The following is a 17,498-nucleotide window of genomic DNA, read 5'->3' on the forward strand; positions in this document are numbered from 1 at the left end:
AGCATTATAACTTGTCCCCTTTTTTGGTTGTGTTTGTCACTTTTCTTCTCTGTGTTCTTTTGGGACACAGGTGTTACCTATGTGATGATGAGGTCCAGTATTGTAGTTCAAACAGATTGGGTCAGGTGGTTGATTATGTTAGAAAACAAGCTGGTACTACAACTCCAAAATCAGGTAAAATCATTTGTTTCTTAATGTACGCTGTAATGTTAACTTAATGTATCTATTTAATGTTAACTTAATGTTAATTTAGCTTAATTATCGAATGTATAATGTTAACTAATGTATCTTTATGTATCCATTAATGTATCTGTACTGCTCAGCATTACATATACCTGAATAAAATGAATTATGGTTGATTTCAAACAAACGAACTATTTTTGGTTAAGAATGTAAAACATTGGGAATATAAATTATTATCCTGTGTTGGAAGGGAATCTGAGAAATCATCTAGTCAGAGTCTGTGACGAGTCTGAAGTAATGAGCAGTGATGCCCTTTCTGTAGAGGGGGACTTGAGAGAGGCCTGCCTCATACTGACTTCATTTTGTTACATTTGTGTTTGGATAATACAAAAGTGAAGACCAGCTATTTCTCAGTTTTTTTTTTCATGCATAATTAAGTTGATTGGGTTGGCATACATCATCTGCTTTAAACTTGTTTTGATTTTTACAGTCACAGAAGTATCTTTGCCCAGCCAGAATTATTTGTTCTTAACTTCAGGGTTCGTTTTTGACCTGTTCATTTAAAAATATATTTCATGTCCACATTCTTTACTTGATTGCTTTATACTCTAATTTCATAAGGTAGGATGTGCTCATGTATTAAAAAACGTCTTGCAGTAGAAAGGGGGAGGGTTTATACCAAACATACAGTGTTTGGTTTCATTTGTCAAACTAATGCTTCCATCACTTTCAAATATTTTTTAGTGGTTTTTCTCTTGTGATGGTAATTTACTTACATTTATTAGAAAACATTTAAAATCAAACAGATGGGAATAATGATGTTAGGTGAAATTTCACAAACTCTAGTACTCTGTCCCAAGTATAACTTTGCATTTGGTATAGTTGTATCATACATTTTGCTGAATCGCTTTTTCTTCCCTTTTTCTTCCCCTTAAAGCAGCAAAAGATGGTAACATTGAACTCGAAAATAAAAAATTAGAAAAGGAGAGTAAAAATGAACAAGAGCGAGAAAAAAAGGAAAACATGACTAAAGAAAATCCTTCCACTAATTCTGCTACCCAAATAACTGTGAAAGGACTCAGTAATTTAGGAAATACATGTTTCTTCAATGCAGTTATGCAGGTGCCAATGTTAATTTTTTTTTCCCTCTATAAAACTTTTTTCCCTCACATTATAGGATGTTCTTGCATACTTCTTATTATAGTATTAATTTTTTTCCCCAAGTAATTTATTTCTGGGTTTTCGAAGAATACTTCAGGAACTGTTGACTTTATATGACAGTAAAACACTGTGCTAAGCATTGCATGCATTAGAATTCAAAATAAACATTGACCCTGGCTTCAAGGAACTCGTACTCAAACGTTGGGGAAGCACAGGATAACCTAGTACAGAAACAAATACCTACTTACAGATGGTGGTAATGGTAATAACTAGTTCATGTTAGATAGTAGGCAGTGCCCTTTTGGGGGCGATGAGTAAGCTCTGAACTGCAGAACTTATGAGCCCAATAAAGTGGGGGGAGAAGAGCGTGCTGCTACTTTTAGTTTCCTGAGCTCGATACGGTAAGGACTGCCGTGTTGATAGTAGTTTTCTGTTTTGATAGAATAGACAGTGAAACTGTTTAAATATTTTAGTGGTAAAGTAAATATTTGATTTGCTTTTAAATAAATTTCCTTTTGTTTCCATCCCATATTCCAGAATTTGTCACAAACACCAGTGCTGAGAGAACTACTAAAAGAAGTAAAAATGTCCGGAACAATTGTAAAAATTGAACCTCCTGATTTGGCACTAACTGTATGTACTTAAAGATTTTCTTTTACAATCAGTAATTCTCCACTCTGAATATCTGCATTCTAAATTATTTTAAAGAATTGATGCTCATTTTCACCTTTTTTACTTGTTTTGTTTGCTTTTACTTTAGACTACTGAGTGAAACATTTTCAGGCTAATAGATTAAGCCTTTAGATTTATTTGCTACATGTATGCAATGTTTTGCTGTGCTCTGGTGTTTGGTGTAATTCTTGGGAAAGCTGTTGATAGGCATGAAGCCCTAGGCATGCATTATTATTTTCAACAGCTTTTCAGGTGGCTCAAATTGTGTGTAGTAAAATGAATTTTATCCTGTCCATTTTTATTATTCACATTTTGCTCTGGCTCTTTCGATTCTTAGGTGGTCTACTCCTGATACTCTAAAACTAAAACAGTAGAACTGATTTTTTCATAAGTAGTCAATGAACAGAAACTTTCTACATCTTTTGATGTACATTTTTTGAAGTTTTAAATATGACAGCTCTATCAGGAACATTGGCAATAGCAGTTGATTAGCTACATTTTGGTAACATAAATGATTCCAAACTTTGACTGAAGAAAGTAATTTTTATTCCCATATTCAGGAACCCTTAGAAATAAACCTTGAGCCTCCAGGCCCTCTTACTTTAGCCATGAGCCAGTTTCTTAATGAGATGCAAGAGACCAAAAAGGGAATCGTGACACCTAAAGAACTCTTTTCTCAGGTCTGTAAAAAGTGAGTATCTGCTTTGATTTTGTTTTCAGTGCATCAGTAAGATGCTGAGAAATAATATGAAAAACTCAATAGCATTAAAGTCAATCCAGTATATATATTACAGCATGGTTTATTTCATTTGGATTAAAAAACATGAACTTCATGTGAAAATTAAATCTACTAAGGGTGTTGTCAAAACTGAATGGAAATTTTGAGAAAGTACATTACTCTTGAGATTTGGAATGTGATCCTAAGATTTTGTAAAAATAGTTTCATATTTTAGTAGACTCATCATTGCTTTTCTGTCTTTTCTTCTTTTTTTTTTTCTGTAGAGCAGTACGGTTTAAAGGCTATCAGCAACAAGACAGCCAGGAGCTGCTTCGGTACTTATTGGATGGAATGAGAGCAGAAGAACAACAAGTTAGCATATTTTGACCAGTATAATTTATAATCCCATCTTCATTAACTTGTCCGGAATTTAACATCTGAAGGCTTATTACTTAAAGCAATGAAAACTAGTTATTGAGGCCATTGTATTTAAAATTTTTTTTCCACACCAGTGTTTTCAACTGGTATATTTTAATCAGTAAAATGAATGTAGAGAGTTAGAAATGATTCTCCTTTTCATGTTGCTCTGTTTTCCTTGGTGGCTAGGGCATTAATATTCTTTAGGAGCTGTTCTATAGTACTAGTGCTCCAGAATATTGGAAAATGTTTCTCCCAAACAGTTCCCAGTTGCAGCGCATTCTTACTCTTGCTCTGAGTGTGATTTAACACCGCTTTTTGAGTCTAGGAAGTATGCTCATTTTTAAGAGTCAGGGAATGTAGTTACGTTTTTAAATGTTTATAAATTGCCAGATGTAAAGTAATGTATTTGGGGATGTTGAGTATAATTAATAATAGTAATATGAGTAAAAACAAGGGATAACTAGTGATGACATTTATTTTGCTCTTATTTTATATCAAGCATTGTTTTTAGAATTTTATGTGAGTTATCTTACTTGGTCCTCGCAACCTTTCTCTGAGGTGGATGCTGTTAATCATCTTCTCATTCCATAGACTGTGAAGCTAGGGTGTAAATAAGATTCAGGACCTGGTTCAAGGTCACCCCGTAATGGTGGCTCTCGGCTTTGAATGCTGGATTCCCCTATAGCTCTCATTTAAACAGTCTGTTTCTAGGACATAATATTTCAGTGGTCTTTCCAAAGGAGGTGGGCATGGGCTCAAATGCTTTGGTTTGACTAGATTAAAATCTTAAAGTAAGACAGTGCCTTTGTGTAGGGGTTAGTGATTGTTTTGTAATTTTTTTTAGCTCCTTGAATTAATTTCAAAAATGTGACTTTAGAAATAACTAATTTTTATTCAGTAAGTTTGGGGAGCTAATTCTTGATCACTTTCTTGACTTGATTACATATTTTCTAGGGAAAATAACTATAAAACTTTAAAAATTTAATAGTATATATATATCCATTTTATTACTTTTAGAGAGTGAGTAAAGGAATTCTTAAAGCATTTGGTAATTCTACTGAAAAATTGGATGAAGAACTAAAAAATAAAGTTAAAGGTAATGTCTGACTTTTTGAACTAACACACTATAGTTGAATTCTTCTGTAACTTAGGACAAGATTGCTGGCACTTTTATTTCAAATTCAGTTATTAACATAATTTTTCTTTATCACCATTGATTTAGAAAAATAATTTATACTCCAAAGGGGAATATTTTTGAAAAATTTAACTTTGGTGTATTTTTATGCAGTATTATAGTGAAATTTAAAAAGATAGAGCTAAAATGAGATCAGTTTTGTTTTTCAAAAGCTTACACAGTTGACACTTGAACAATGCAGAGGTTAAGGACACCAGTTTCTTCTCATCCCCATTCCTGCACAGTTGAAAATCTATTTATGACTTTTGACTCTCCAAAAACATCACTATTAATGGTTTACTGTTGACCGGAAGCCTTACTGATAACCTAAGTGGAAAAGTAACATGTATTTTTTTTGTAATATGTATTATGTATGGCATTGTTACATAAAGTTAATTAGAGGAAAGAAAATGTTATTGAGAAAACCATAAGGAAGTGAAAATACATTTTTAGTACTGTGCTGTATTTATTGAAAAGATTCGCATATAGGTGGACCCACAAAGTTCAGACCCACACAGTTCAACACAGTGTTGTTCAAAGGTCAACTATATTTCTAATGAGCAGTGATATGTGAGTTACACTTGTCTGTGTGAATTGTCAGTAACTGGTTTGTTAATCATGGAGCCAACTTCATTATTATTGTGTGGCATTTAAAGATTTAAAACAGACCAGTCCGATAGAACTTTCTGTGATAATGGAACTCTTCCGTATTTATGCTGATACAGTAGCCACTAGACACATGTGGCTATTTAGCTCCTGAAATGTCACTGGGGTGATTGAGGGGCTAAACTTTTACTTTTATTTAATTTTAATTTAAATCATCACAAGTGACTAGTGGTTACTATATTGTAAAACACGATTTTTTTGTTTTGTTTTGTTTTGGTTTTGTGAGGCTTGAATGCAGGGCCCTAAGATCAAAAGTCAGGTGCTCTACTGATGGAGCCAGCCAGGCACCCCTTTGAAGCACAGTTTAGAATCAACACATAGCACCTGTTTGCCTCCTTAGTGTCCTTCAGGGCCGGGCCAGTAGCAGAGAGAATCCTGCCCTGCTGGCGCTGTTGTCATCAAGTGTGTTTCTGTATAAACGGACACACTTACCATCTGAATAAGGCTTATATATTTCACGTATTTAGAAAATTGGGTGACCAGGTGGTAAAATTGTCTTATTCTAAACTTATGAAGATTATTTCTGGGAACATAGAAAAAATAAAAAGAAGATTTTGTCTGAATTTTCCCAGTGTTTTTGTTTGTTTGTTTGTTTTTTGATTTGATTTTGAATAGAGTTCAGTCTTAGAGTTTAAAAGTTTATGGGCATTCTCTCCTCAGTTTGCTGCTGAATATTATGAGAGTGGCAGAGCTAGAAGTGGTCTAGAGTATCGTCCAGCTTGGCCCCATCTGTTCATTTTACTAGTGGGATATTGACATGTAGAAGGTCTCACTGACTTGCACGGTTTATTTTCCACTGACCCGATCTAGGATAAGAACTTTTTCTTTTTCATGAGACATGATTGTGTTAAATTGTGTTATGCTCAAAAGCGGAGTATTTGCTGCTGACTACAGCATAAAATAAAATGGTAATTATGAATAGAGAAAACCTGTGGGATAGGAAATTAAAAATAAAATTTTAAGGTTAGATAGGTAAGTAAATAGTTTTAACTTATTCTGTTAATTACATAAGGGTAATTGATAAACCTTTTTTCCCCTTCTAGATTATGAAAAGAAAAAATCTGTACCAAGTTTCGTGGACCGCATCTTTGGTGGTGAACTAACTAGTACAATCATGTGTGATGAATGCAGAACTGTAAGTTGATGTAATGTGGACTGGATTTATTCATTAATATTAATAAACTGTATTTCATCAGTTGTATCTTTCAAAAACAGAAGTATCTAGTTTCATAAAGTTTTCTCCTTTTTGGGCTGTGCAAATCTTCATAGTTCTTTCCTGGGACTGTGAGCACTCCTTATGTCTGAAAGAAGTTAGTTTAACATTTCAAGTTATTTCTCCTAACCCAAAGCCCTCAACACTGTAATTTTTTATTTTGTTAAGAATTTATTTTAAAATGTAACCCCCCACAGTAATCTTACTATATAATGTCTAAAATGAATCTTTTCCTTCCTTTTTACATTTATCTGTTTTGGTTGATTAAGGTCTCCTTGGTTCATGAATCTTTCCTTGATTTGTCTCTACCAGTTTTAGATGATCAGGTAAGACCTACTGAGTGTATTTTGTTTAAGTAGATTTTTTTCCTCCCTGTGTTAGATTTTATGAGGGAAGCCTTGTCATTCTTTTCCAAGTTTGTACATTAACCCTTGGAGGAATTTTTTGAAATGTATTTGAGACAGAAGAATTTTAAAGATTTGAATGGAAATTGGGGTAAATATTATTTTATTTTAAAAAAGTATAGATAGTGTGTCTAGAATTCTTTATGGATTATTAGCTTGATTGGTTGACCTATAGGGAAAGTGTTTTCTTTATACTAAAAATTAAATTTTTTTCGTTATTTAAGACTAAACATAAATCCCTTACAGTCTTCATTCAGTTCATGCATATTAATAGATAGTATCTCAGTTTTAAGCCATATCAATTCGGCTTCATCAACTAGTGGTTGGAAAAAAAAAAGCCTGTTATGAATATTGGATAAATTGTTATTCAGCTTCATATGAATTCAGGGTCTGTTTAATCTGTGTTACTTAGTGATTAAAGTCTTACCAAATTTACTTTATTTTCCCTTTTTCTAAAATTCTCATTTACATGGGAAGAAGGAAAAGGATAAAAAGGAATGCCTGTAGTGGGACAAGTAAATAAACCACTGATAAACAGAAAGCGCAGTTAGAAAGTGGCATAATTACTGTAGGAGGCAGCACATATCTTAATAAAATGCATGTTATTCCTTTCAATTTTACTGGCATGAGAAGCTGCCTTTTTTACTGTTTTGTTTGTTGGCTTGTTTTCTCAGTATGTAAGATTGTTCTAGTATTTGAGATGAATGAGTTTGTCCTAGATATATTTTCAAACATTGTAGAAAGGAAAACCAATATGAAATAGGAGTAGAAAAATACTTAGGTAACATGAAATCTCTTCACCAAATAGTTGTAAAATTTTATTTTTGGCTCATATTTTAAGAGTGGTAAGAAAAGTATAAATGATAAAAATTTGAAAAAGACCATGGAAGATGAAGATAAAGAGAGTGAGGAGGAGAAAGACGATGATAGTTACATCAAAGAAAGGAGTGACATTCCATCGGGAACAAGTAAGCACTTACAGAAGAAAGCAAAGAAGCAAGCCAAAAAGCAAGCCAAGGTGGGTAACTGGGAAGAAAACTATGCTTTTCTAATTTTATATTTGCAACTATTGAGTCTGAAGTCTAAATGACCAAAAGAAAATGTTGTGCTTTTGTTTTTTTAAAATCTTGTGTTGCTTGTGAGACCTTTCTTTTTTTTAGAAGGAGAGAGCAGAAGCTGGGGTGGGGTGGGCAGGGGGGAAAAAGTAGGGGGTGGAGAAAGAGAATCCCAAGCAAGCTCCATGCCAGCCCAGCATGGAGACCCTGTGGGGCTCTATCTCATGACCCTGAGATCATGACCTGAACCAAAATCAAGAGACAGGTATCAAACTGACTGAGCCACCTGCACACCCGTATTTGTGAAAACTTTTAGGAGTTGTAGTTCATTTTTAATAATTTTTTGAGTTCTTAATACATTGACTTTCAAAAATTTAAAAATATATAAAGATGCACAAAGTACCCCTCCAGCTCTGTCCTTTCATGACATAGATAACGACTTGCATTAGTTTCGTATGTGTCCTTCTGGAGTTTCTTTTGAAAAATATGGTCAAATACAAATATGTAGTCTTTTTTCCTCCTAATTTTTTTTTTAAGATTTTATTTATTTATTTGATAGAGATCACAAGTAGGCAGAGAGGCAGGCAGAGAGAGGCGGGAAGCAGGCTCCCTGCTGAGCAGAGAGCCCGATGCGGGGCTCGATCCCAGGACAGCAGGATCATGACCTGAGCCGAAGGCAGAGGCTTTAACCCACTGCCCAGGCGCCGCGCCCCCCCCCCCCCAATTTTTAAAGAAATTATACACACTGTTCTGGATCCTGTGTTTTAGTTGGGTTGTGCTTAGTTGGGTTCTTGGAGATTTTTCCACTTCAGGACACAAAGATTCTGTTGTTTTAAACAGCAGTACAGTATTCTCCTTTATAGATGTCCTGTAGCTCATTTCACTGTTTCTCTATTGATTTAGGCTGTCTGTAGTCTTTGCTCTCTAATAACCAGTGCTGCAGTGAATAATCCTGTACGCCTGTCATCAGTACGGCACATTTTGAGAAGAGGGATGGCATTTGTAATTTTTATAGATGTACCTAATTGCCCTCCACAAAGGCTGTACCAATTTATATTTCCACCAGCAACAATGAGATTTGCTGTTTCTCCTTAACCTTGACAGAAGTGTGTTATCAAACTTATGTATTTCTGCTGGTTTCATAGATGGAAAATAATTTCTCAATGCAGTTTATTTTCCATTTATTTTAATATAAGTGTGTTTTTATGTTTGAGCCTTTTGGATTCCCTTTTCTTTGCAGTATTTGCTTATATCCTTTCTCCATTTTTCTTTCATGTTCTAACTGTTTGTAGCTGAGGCACACGGAAAAATGTTTGTGTCCTGTGTGTGTCCTTCAGCCTTCTGCTGTTACAGATTAGCCGCACGGGACTGTCATCTTACCTGGAGTCTGTAGGCATTCCAATGACAGTAGTGGTGATGAAATGCCTTTCTCCCCACTCTGCTTGTAAATAGGCTGCAAATGGCAGATCAGAATGCTTTTAGGAGGGAAGTCCTTTATTGTCCTCTGTTCGTGAGGCTTCCTTGCTTCCTCTCTAATTTGGGGCCATTTATTTCCTGGGATGTTTCCCTCCATCCTGCCCAAAACAGTCCTGTACTTGTGCATCCTGGAGTTTTCAGTTTGTTTTTTCTTCCCTCAGTACAACCTTGGATACACGTGGATACATTGCTTCCTGCTCTCTTTGTAGTCAGTCTCCCCACGTGGTTTCCTACTTGGCTGCTTCGATTTGGCAGTTTCTGTCTAGTCTACTACCCTGTCTTGGTCACTTCCCTTAGAATACAGACTGTGTCTTGCATGTTTGTACCCCCCCCCCCCCACACCGTGTCACAATATGTTGATGACTGGTGATAGTTTATTCCTGGTTTCAGTGAACGAGCTTTCTTCAAAATTTATTTGATCCCTGATAGTAAAGGAGCTTTTAGGATCAGAATTCTGGGAGTGCACACTCTTCCTTATAAGCTTTTTGGTAAACGAGAAGACCTGATGTGGTACACGTATGCTTTTTCTTCTCCTATTTTTTTTCTTCTTCCTTTTTTTTTTTTTTAGTTTTATTTTTTAATGTTTCATGCTTTTTGCACAGAACCAACGAAGGCAACAAAAAATTCAAGGAAAAGTTCTTCATTTAAATGATATCTGTACCATCGACCATCCTGAAGATAATGAATGTGAGGTTGAAATGTCACTTCAGGGAGAAGTGGATGTTAAATCCAACCATATTTCAGAAGAGGAAATTATACATAAAGAATATTGTGTTAATCAGAAAGATGTGAATGGCCAAGAAAAAATGGTAGAAAGTGTAACTGACAATCAGAAATCCACAGAAGAAGTAGATATGAACAGTGTCCACATGGATAACGATCTGGATGTCCTGGAGTCTTCTCCCGGTGACTGTACTAGGAATGTAAATGGTGCCTATCTGACAGAAGGGAGTGGTGATGTGGACATTTCCAGTGGTTTCAAAAACCTTAACTTGAATACTGTTCTTCAACCTGATGAAATAAATATAGAGATTCTGAATGAGAGTCATTCTCCTGGGACCAAGGTATATGAAGTCGTAAACGAAGATCCAGAAACTGCTTTCTGTACTCTTGCGAACAGGGAAGCTTTCCATACTGATGAGTGTTCGATCCAACATTGTTTATATCAGTTCACCCGAAATGAGAAACTTCGAGATGCAAATAAGCTGCTTTGTGAAGTATGCACCCGGAGACAGTTTAGTGGACCAAAGGCAAACATAAAAGGTAATTTATATTCTCTCACTGAAAGGGAAAATAATGTTCAGGGGCACATTTTGCACGAACAGGTAGAATACTGCTATCTTAATTGTATTGGGATTTGCATGGCATCAGTAAGTTCCCTCCCCTGTGTCATATTTTAACAGAAGATTGAACAAACAGACCAAAGTGGCTGATACTCTGTGGCAGCCGAACAGCAGATACGAGTGGGACAGTTTGCTCTCCAGCACCTCTCTCTGGGGGTGAATCATCCTACTGAGTTGTTATTGCAACAGGCTCCTCACAGATAGTGGCTCTCTCTTAGTCTGCTCAGTTTCCCGCCAGCATTTGTGTTGGCCCTCCTCTCCCTCCATGCCGGGAGCTGCGCTTCATCTGGGCGCTCCCGTGACATGCCCAGTGCAAGGTACCGGGAGGACAGTGCTTTCTTCTAGTCGCCCTCAAATACAGAACAGAAAAATAGTGATAATTCTCTTTCTCCCCACCCCCATTTTTTGAGCTTGGGTAAGTGGGATAAGGAGGGATTGTGGAGTCCCAAGGATTCTTACTAGAATTATCGAAACTTTTTAAAAAAATGGTCTAGGTTTTTATTTATTTGCATGTCAATATAGAAAGTAAATTATGTTGATTTTATAGCATTTCAGTTTGCTTTAGAGCAGACATTTGCCAGCTGTTGTTCACAGTCCGGTTTTTGTATGGTGTCTAGAAATATTTTTTACTGATGAACATTTGAAAACGATTTGGTGGTAGAAAATACTAACTTTGAGCCCCAATTGATTCAGTGGTATCTCTTCGGTACCGTTCTCCTTGGTAGATGGTACTTGTATTCAGTTATTGCTATATTTTGAATTACAGCAATAAAAATGTGGGAATTTGTGGAAATTTTTACTGATACTTACAAAATGTCCTTGGTTATGCCTCTTGGTCCACAGAACCCAAAATATTTACTACCTGGTCCTTTCCAGAAAGTTTAAAGAAAAATCGATTGTGTTAGATGCTTAAAATGATACTATAGCAAATGTGAATGCTCTAGAAATCTAAAATGATTTTCACACTGTTAAAATTTCTTTCTTTAGGAGAAAGGAAACATGTTTATACCAATGCGAAAAAGCAGATGCTCATTTCTCTTGCTCCTCCTGTTCTCACTCTTCATTTAAAGAGATTTCAGCAGGTACCCCTTTTTAGCTCAAATTTGTTTTAAATAGGTAACACTTGCTTTGTTATTATCTTACCACATGACTGTGTTTCTTTGGTTTTCTGTTGTTTTGTAATTCTAACTTTAAAAAAAATTAAGAAATATACCTGGGCATGACAAAAGCTTAGGTGAAGATGCCTCTCAAGGTGGAGACATGTAGGCACAATCCTTCCTCAATTTTATTAGAACGCGTGTTGTCTTTTTTTAGTAAAATTAGCATCTTCCTCTAAACTTTTTTCTCAGGTTAAGAAAAAAAAAAGTTCCAGTTTACTAGCTGTATCTCACAGTTAAGAAAATTAGTGATACTATTTTTTTTGGGGTGTGGTACCTTATTTTTACTGACCCTTCATAAAAAGACATTGATACGTTGGATTTTCATCATTTTGGCAACCCTGTCTTTTCTGGAAGACTTTTGTAAGCAGTACAAGTTTTAAATTAAGTTCCAAATTCCCAAAGTACCTTTACAACATTTTCCCTGCAGTGGGTGGTGTACGGGTTTGCCTAGCTGGGTGGGTCTCCATGAGCCAAGCACTAAGCTTGGTTAGAAAGGAGGCTGAGAGTATGTGGCTCCACAGAAAAGTATTCTGCTGTTGCTGAGTTTTAAGCACTCAGAACTCTGAGCTAATCTGGCTTTTCTGGATGGCTAGAGCAGAAACACTGAGAATTTTCTCAGGGGAGCAGCTTTCTTTTTTTTCTCTTTTTTCCTTTTTTTTCTCTCTCTCTTCTTTCTTCCTTCCTTCCTTTCTTTTTCTTTCTCCCCCCGCACCTCTCTCTTTCTTTTTAAGTCAGTTCCATGAGCCTTGTGTGGAGCCCACTGTGGGGGGTTTGAACTCACACCCCTGAGATCAGGACCTGAGGTGAGATCAAGTCTGTGGCCATACCACCCTGAACATGCCGGATCATGTCTGGCTTGAGATTGAATCAGGCACTTAACCAGCCACACCACCAGGCGCCCCGGGGGAGCACATTTCTTAGTGCGTTGGGGTGTGTGTGTGGTGGGCACCTAGCAGAAATCATTTAATGGTCAGAAAGAAAAGAAAAGAGTCTCCTGAGAAGACTGAACTAGGGTTGGGTGTTGGTGGTGTTTTGTGCATCAGAGTAAGACTCCAGTTTATTTAATGTGTACAGATTTTCCTGGAAAAGAAATCTATTATCTCTCCTTTTTTTAGGCTGGTTTTAACCTACGCAAAGTTAACAAACACATAAAATTTCCGGAAATCTTAGATTTGGCTCCTTTTTGTACCCTTAAATGTAAGGTAAGTGAAAGTGGTCTTTTGGGGACGATCCTTTAAGGGAAATCATAGCTTATTTATCAGATACTCCAATAGTAACTCACTTAAGTATGAAGTTGATAAGAATGACTGAGTAGAATGGGTCTTTGATCTTTGTACCATTATAATTTCAAGATCTGTGATGAATCATTTTGAATATTAGGTTGTTAAATTTAGTTCAACATTTTTTGAATCTCTGTTATGGTGGCAGACATTGTCTTGGGAGCTGAGGGCACAAGACTAAAGATCAGCAGGTAATTAATTTCAGTTTAATATGGTTGAGTGTTAAGACTGGTATACACAGAGCCGGGTGGTATGCACTTAACCCAGTTGTTGGTGGGTCAGGGAAGTCTGCTCTGTGAAGTAGACCACACCTCCACCGCTACTTAAAGAGTAAGAGTTACTGTGATGAATCAAGAGGAAGCAAGTTTTTCAGGCCGAGGGAACAGAACAGCTGGTGCACAGATGTGTAAACTGATGTGGTGGGGACCAGGGACTGGCAGTATGAGCAGTTGTAGAGCTTGCAGTGCAAAGCCGAGAGAGCACCGGGATGTGACACCAGAGAAGTGAGGTGGGAATGAGGCCTGGAGGATTATCATGGTGAGGAACTTGGGCTTTCTTAAGAGTGTAGTAGGGTGCCACTGAAGAGCTTGAAGCCCTGGGGTGACATAGCCAGATGCGTGTATTACACAGGTGACTTGCTGAAGCATGGAGGAGGTTGGATTTTAAGAGGGAAAGACCAGAGAGGCAGGGTCTCCATATTAGAGGAGGTGAAGATGTTGAATTTAGTCAATGGTGAGGACTTCAGCTAGGTTAAGAGAAGGCAAGATTGCGAAAGTATTTTGGGAGGTAAAATTAACCAGACTTATGATGGGATTGGTTTGGAAGATGAGGAAGAGGCCTTGAGATGGATGGTAAGGGTAGCACAAGAGGCCTGGATGAGTGACAGGGCAGCTGGGCCATGGGAGTAGCATTAGCTGAGGTAGGAAACACAGGAAGAGGAGGGGTTGGGAGGTGGAGAAAGGAGAATGAGTTTGGTTTGGGTACATTTTCATGTATTTTTTAATACTCATGGGGCTTTGTTAAGAAAACATTTGGATGTACATATGTGAAGCCTGAGCCCTGAGGCAGGGAGGTGAGATTTGGCGATAAAGATTTGGAAATCAGTACATTGGTGGTTAAAACAGGATAGGATCTCCTGTGTGGAGCACGGAGAAAGAGAAGAGATGGTTAATGACAACTCCGGTGAGCATCAGAGCCCAAGAGGCATGTGAAGAAGAGGATGACACTACCAACGGTCTCAGCAAATATCCGTGTTGAAGAATTTGGATAGAGAAACTATAGTATTTATTTTTTTAAAGATTTTTATTTACTTGACAGACGGAGATCGCAAGTAGGCAGAGAAGCAGGCAGAAAGAGGAGGAAGCAGGCTCTCTGCTCAGCAGGGAGCCTGATGCAGGGCTGGATCCCAGGACCCTGGGATCATGACATGAGCCGAAGGCAGATGCTTTAACCCACTGAGCCACCCAGGCGCCCCGAGAAACTATACTATTAAAGCTGTAGATTCCAAATACCTCAGTATCAACATTACTAAGTTTTTATTGGCAAAATTTGAAATGATAGAGATTCTCTTTTCCTGCCTCCCAATTTAGAATTCTTCAAGAAAGGTATTTCCGAGCTGGTGGGTAAAGGGAATTGTTATTATCTTCATTGTATCACCATGGGCAGGGCCACTTTTGCTGGTAAACAGAAATACCTGTAGTTGGATTAGTTCAAACACAGGGTCATTAGGAATCTATTATTTGCCTAAAATGTCATTGGCCCGTGTTCAAGTTTCAAGGAAAGGGTGAGGGGGCCTCAGTGTCAGAATATCAGAGAAAAAGAAAAGTATTTGTGGATTAGATGGTATAGGGGTCATGGTAAATTTTTAAAGAATTGTTGGTGACTTGAATGAGAATATTGGAAATAAAGCCTATAGATACATCAGAGGCTTTACTGAAACGGAAGATGGTGGACCACTGATTTTGTTAAGCCTGGGAGACTTAAGTAAGTTGGTAAGCCAAGAGGAAAATTTACTCCTTGAAGATACAGAAAAGAGAGAGAACTGATTAAGCAGGACCCTGGAGGAGACGAGAAGAGCTTAGTAACACTAAGTTGGGAGCATAGTCTCTGAACAAAAGGAAGAGATACTTCATGTTCCTGAGAATGGGCAGCTTAGAGTTGAATAGCTTGTTACCTTGGTTTTCCTGAAGTGGGAGGTGAGGTCAACTGCAGAGATTAGTCAAGGGTTGGGGGATAAGGAGAGGCTAAAGGAGTGGTGAAGTGCGGGCCAGTTGCTGTGCAGGCAGTCTGTGGAACTAGAGAGCTAAGGAACAAGTTACAAGATCATAGTTACACGGAAGAGCCCAGTTAGTCCTCAATTTACCAATCCACAGGGTGTGTAATTTTGCCTCCTAGCAATAGCAGCTGTCTGCGTGTGGGGCTGGAAAGGGTTTGTTGTAGGATTCAGAGTAGAATTTTCTGGTCAATGTGCTCGCAGAGCTGTGGTGTGTTTAAGATGATTTCTAAGACTGATGCATGTGGTCTAAGTTCTCCAGCTTTAATGTGCATATGTCACTTGGGCCTCAGTAGGTCTCAGGTGGTGGTCTGTGCTGACACTGCTGTTCCATTGCCACTTGGAGTAGTGAAGACCCAGATCTGATTGGGGAATGAGGCCAGGAGAGGCTTCATCAGCCAGGAGAAAAGGACCGGAACATTCGGGTTGGAGAGGGGGAGACAGGCGAGATGAGAACTGGAAGAATGGAAGGAGTTGTGGGCTGAGACTAGAAAAATAGGAAGACTTGAAGTGGAACAGTTCCAAGGGAGGACGCATTGTAGAATTTAGTCCTGGGTGTGGCAGCTAAGTCGGGATGACGGCAGAAACCCTGGGAAGCCGAGCAACCCTTTAAGAGCAGACAGGATTTGGGGCAAAGTATGAAGTTTTCTAGTGAATAGGGGGCCATGGATGTAAAGAGATGATAGTTTGGAAGGACAGGGATGCACATTCAGGACTTTTTACAAGAGAACCTAAGTTGGAAGTTGTCTGAAAGTGGCCCCCAACTCAGAGAACGCCTTTCCCCGTCCCCAGTCTGCCCTACTGCATGTATAGTATCTTAGAATAAGCAGCCTCCATGGTCTCGGTGGTGAAAGTGAACATGTGAGAAGTTGAATCTCTAAGGGACATATATAAATTTAAGGGGGAGTTTTTTAAACTGTTTTTTAAACATGAGCCTCTTGATCTTAAAAGAAGACTTAGTCTGGGTGGGCGGGGTGGGGGGGGCGGTGAGCTATACTGGTAGAGCTATTATTTTGCAATTATCAGAGCCCAGGACTCTTACAGAAACTGGCAAGTTCAATTATTTAAGTATCTGGGCCAGGAAACTGCAATTTCAGGTGGCCTCAGGTTTATGATTCTAGCAGAGAAACAGCAATGGTAACTTTCTAATAAAAGCAATAAAAACATCCAGCCATGGTGTGACACTCCTCAGTAGGCTGGGTAGAGGTAGGGAAAAAGTAGTCAAGGTCAGACTTAGGATTTCTTCATTCTCAAAGTAAAGGTTAGAAACCCTTTGCATAAACTGATCCTGCCCCTGACATCTGTAAATGGGACTAGAATTAACTTTTGAATTCTGTTCACTTTGAAAGAACGTGGCTGAAGAAAATACTAGAGTACTGTATTCCTTATATGGAGTCGTTGAACACAGCGGTACCATGAGGTCAGGGCATTATACTGCCTATGCCAAGGCCAGAGCTGCGAATAGTCATCTCTCGAATCTTGTTCTTCACGGGGATATTCCACAAGGTAAGAGATCTTGGAAAATTCTGGCATTCAGATTATGGCAAAACCAAAAAAATAATGAACTTGAATCTCCCCATTTATATTTAATTTTACTTCTCTCGACAGATTTTGAAATGCAGTCAACCAAAGGGCAGTGGTTTCACATCAGTGATACTCATGTGCAAGCTGTGCCTACAACTAAAGTACTGAACTCGCAAGCGTACCTCCTGTTTTATGAGAGAGTATTGTAATAGTTTCAAAGAGTGCTTCCTCCAGAAACAAGCTTATGGCTTTTAAAATGGCTGTAATTAATAATAATAAAGAAGTAAAGCCTAACTATAAAATCATGTTCACTTAAACACATGCCAGAAAAAATCATGTTTATTAAAATACTGAAGGGAAGACACCTAAAAATTTACAGTGGTTTTGTATTGTCATAGTGGTTTTTATTCTTGCTGCCAGTTTCTGGAAAGGATTCTGAATTCCTTAAGTCCTCTGTGCTTAAATATGTCTGGGTGGTGGGTTATAACATCAATAAACTGACTTACCCCAAAACTTGTTTTATTACTTGGAGGATTTTAAGTTGCGTTTTTACCCTAGCAGATAACATTTTAAAAAATGTTTCAGACTGGCTAATGAAATTTCAAGTGAATTTTTAAAGTGTTGGTTATTGAAGCGTAGACATTAGATATTGGCAGTAGTATATACTTGGAAGAAATCCTGTTATCTGCAATTCTGATGGCATATAGTGTGTGCAAGCTGGAGTGTGGGTTCTGTGCAGTTGTTAATGGATCCAAGGTAGATACTCTCAAGTAATAG

General features: G+C 37.8%; 1 protein-coding gene across 12 annotated transcripts in view; it reads left to right on the forward strand.

The window, feature by feature from the left end:
* The window catches only part of USP16 (ubiquitin specific peptidase 16), a 30,117-nt gene extending 12,883 nt beyond the window's left edge, over nt 1-17,234 (forward strand). For 9 of the 12 annotated variants that reach the window (XM_032353452.1, XM_032353490.1, XM_032353433.1 and 6 more), the window contains 14 exons: nt 71-174; nt 1,121-1,305; nt 1,882-1,977; nt 2,577-2,707; nt 3,019-3,106; nt 4,172-4,250; nt 6,038-6,129; nt 6,477-6,533; nt 7,453-7,629; nt 9,745-10,405; nt 11,473-11,567; nt 12,761-12,847; nt 16,547-16,703; nt 16,806-17,234. In XM_032353452.1, the coding sequence (XP_032209343.1) occupies nt 71-174; nt 1,121-1,305; nt 1,882-1,977; nt 2,577-2,707; nt 3,019-3,106; nt 4,172-4,250; nt 6,038-6,129; nt 6,477-6,533; nt 7,453-7,629; nt 9,745-10,405; nt 11,473-11,567; nt 12,761-12,847; nt 16,547-16,703; nt 16,806-16,930 (2,134 nt within the window). In that variant the 3' untranslated portion in view covers nt 16,931-17,234. The remainder of the gene's footprint in view (nt 1-70; nt 175-1,120; nt 1,306-1,881; nt 1,978-2,576; nt 2,708-3,018; nt 3,107-4,171; nt 4,251-6,037; nt 6,130-6,476; nt 6,534-7,452; nt 7,630-9,744; nt 10,406-11,472; nt 11,568-12,760; nt 12,848-16,546; nt 16,704-16,805) is intronic. The other 3 variants (XM_032353480.1, XM_032353463.1, XM_032353406.1) reach the window with 1 other exon arrangement.
* The last annotated feature ends 264 nt before the right edge of the window (nt 17,235-17,498 follow it).

This window comes from Mustela erminea, chromosome 1 (assembly GCF_009829155.1).
Source record: "Mustela erminea isolate mMusErm1 chromosome 1, mMusErm1.Pri, whole genome shotgun sequence".
NCBI lineage: Eukaryota > Metazoa > Chordata > Mammalia > Carnivora > Mustelidae > Mustela > Mustela erminea.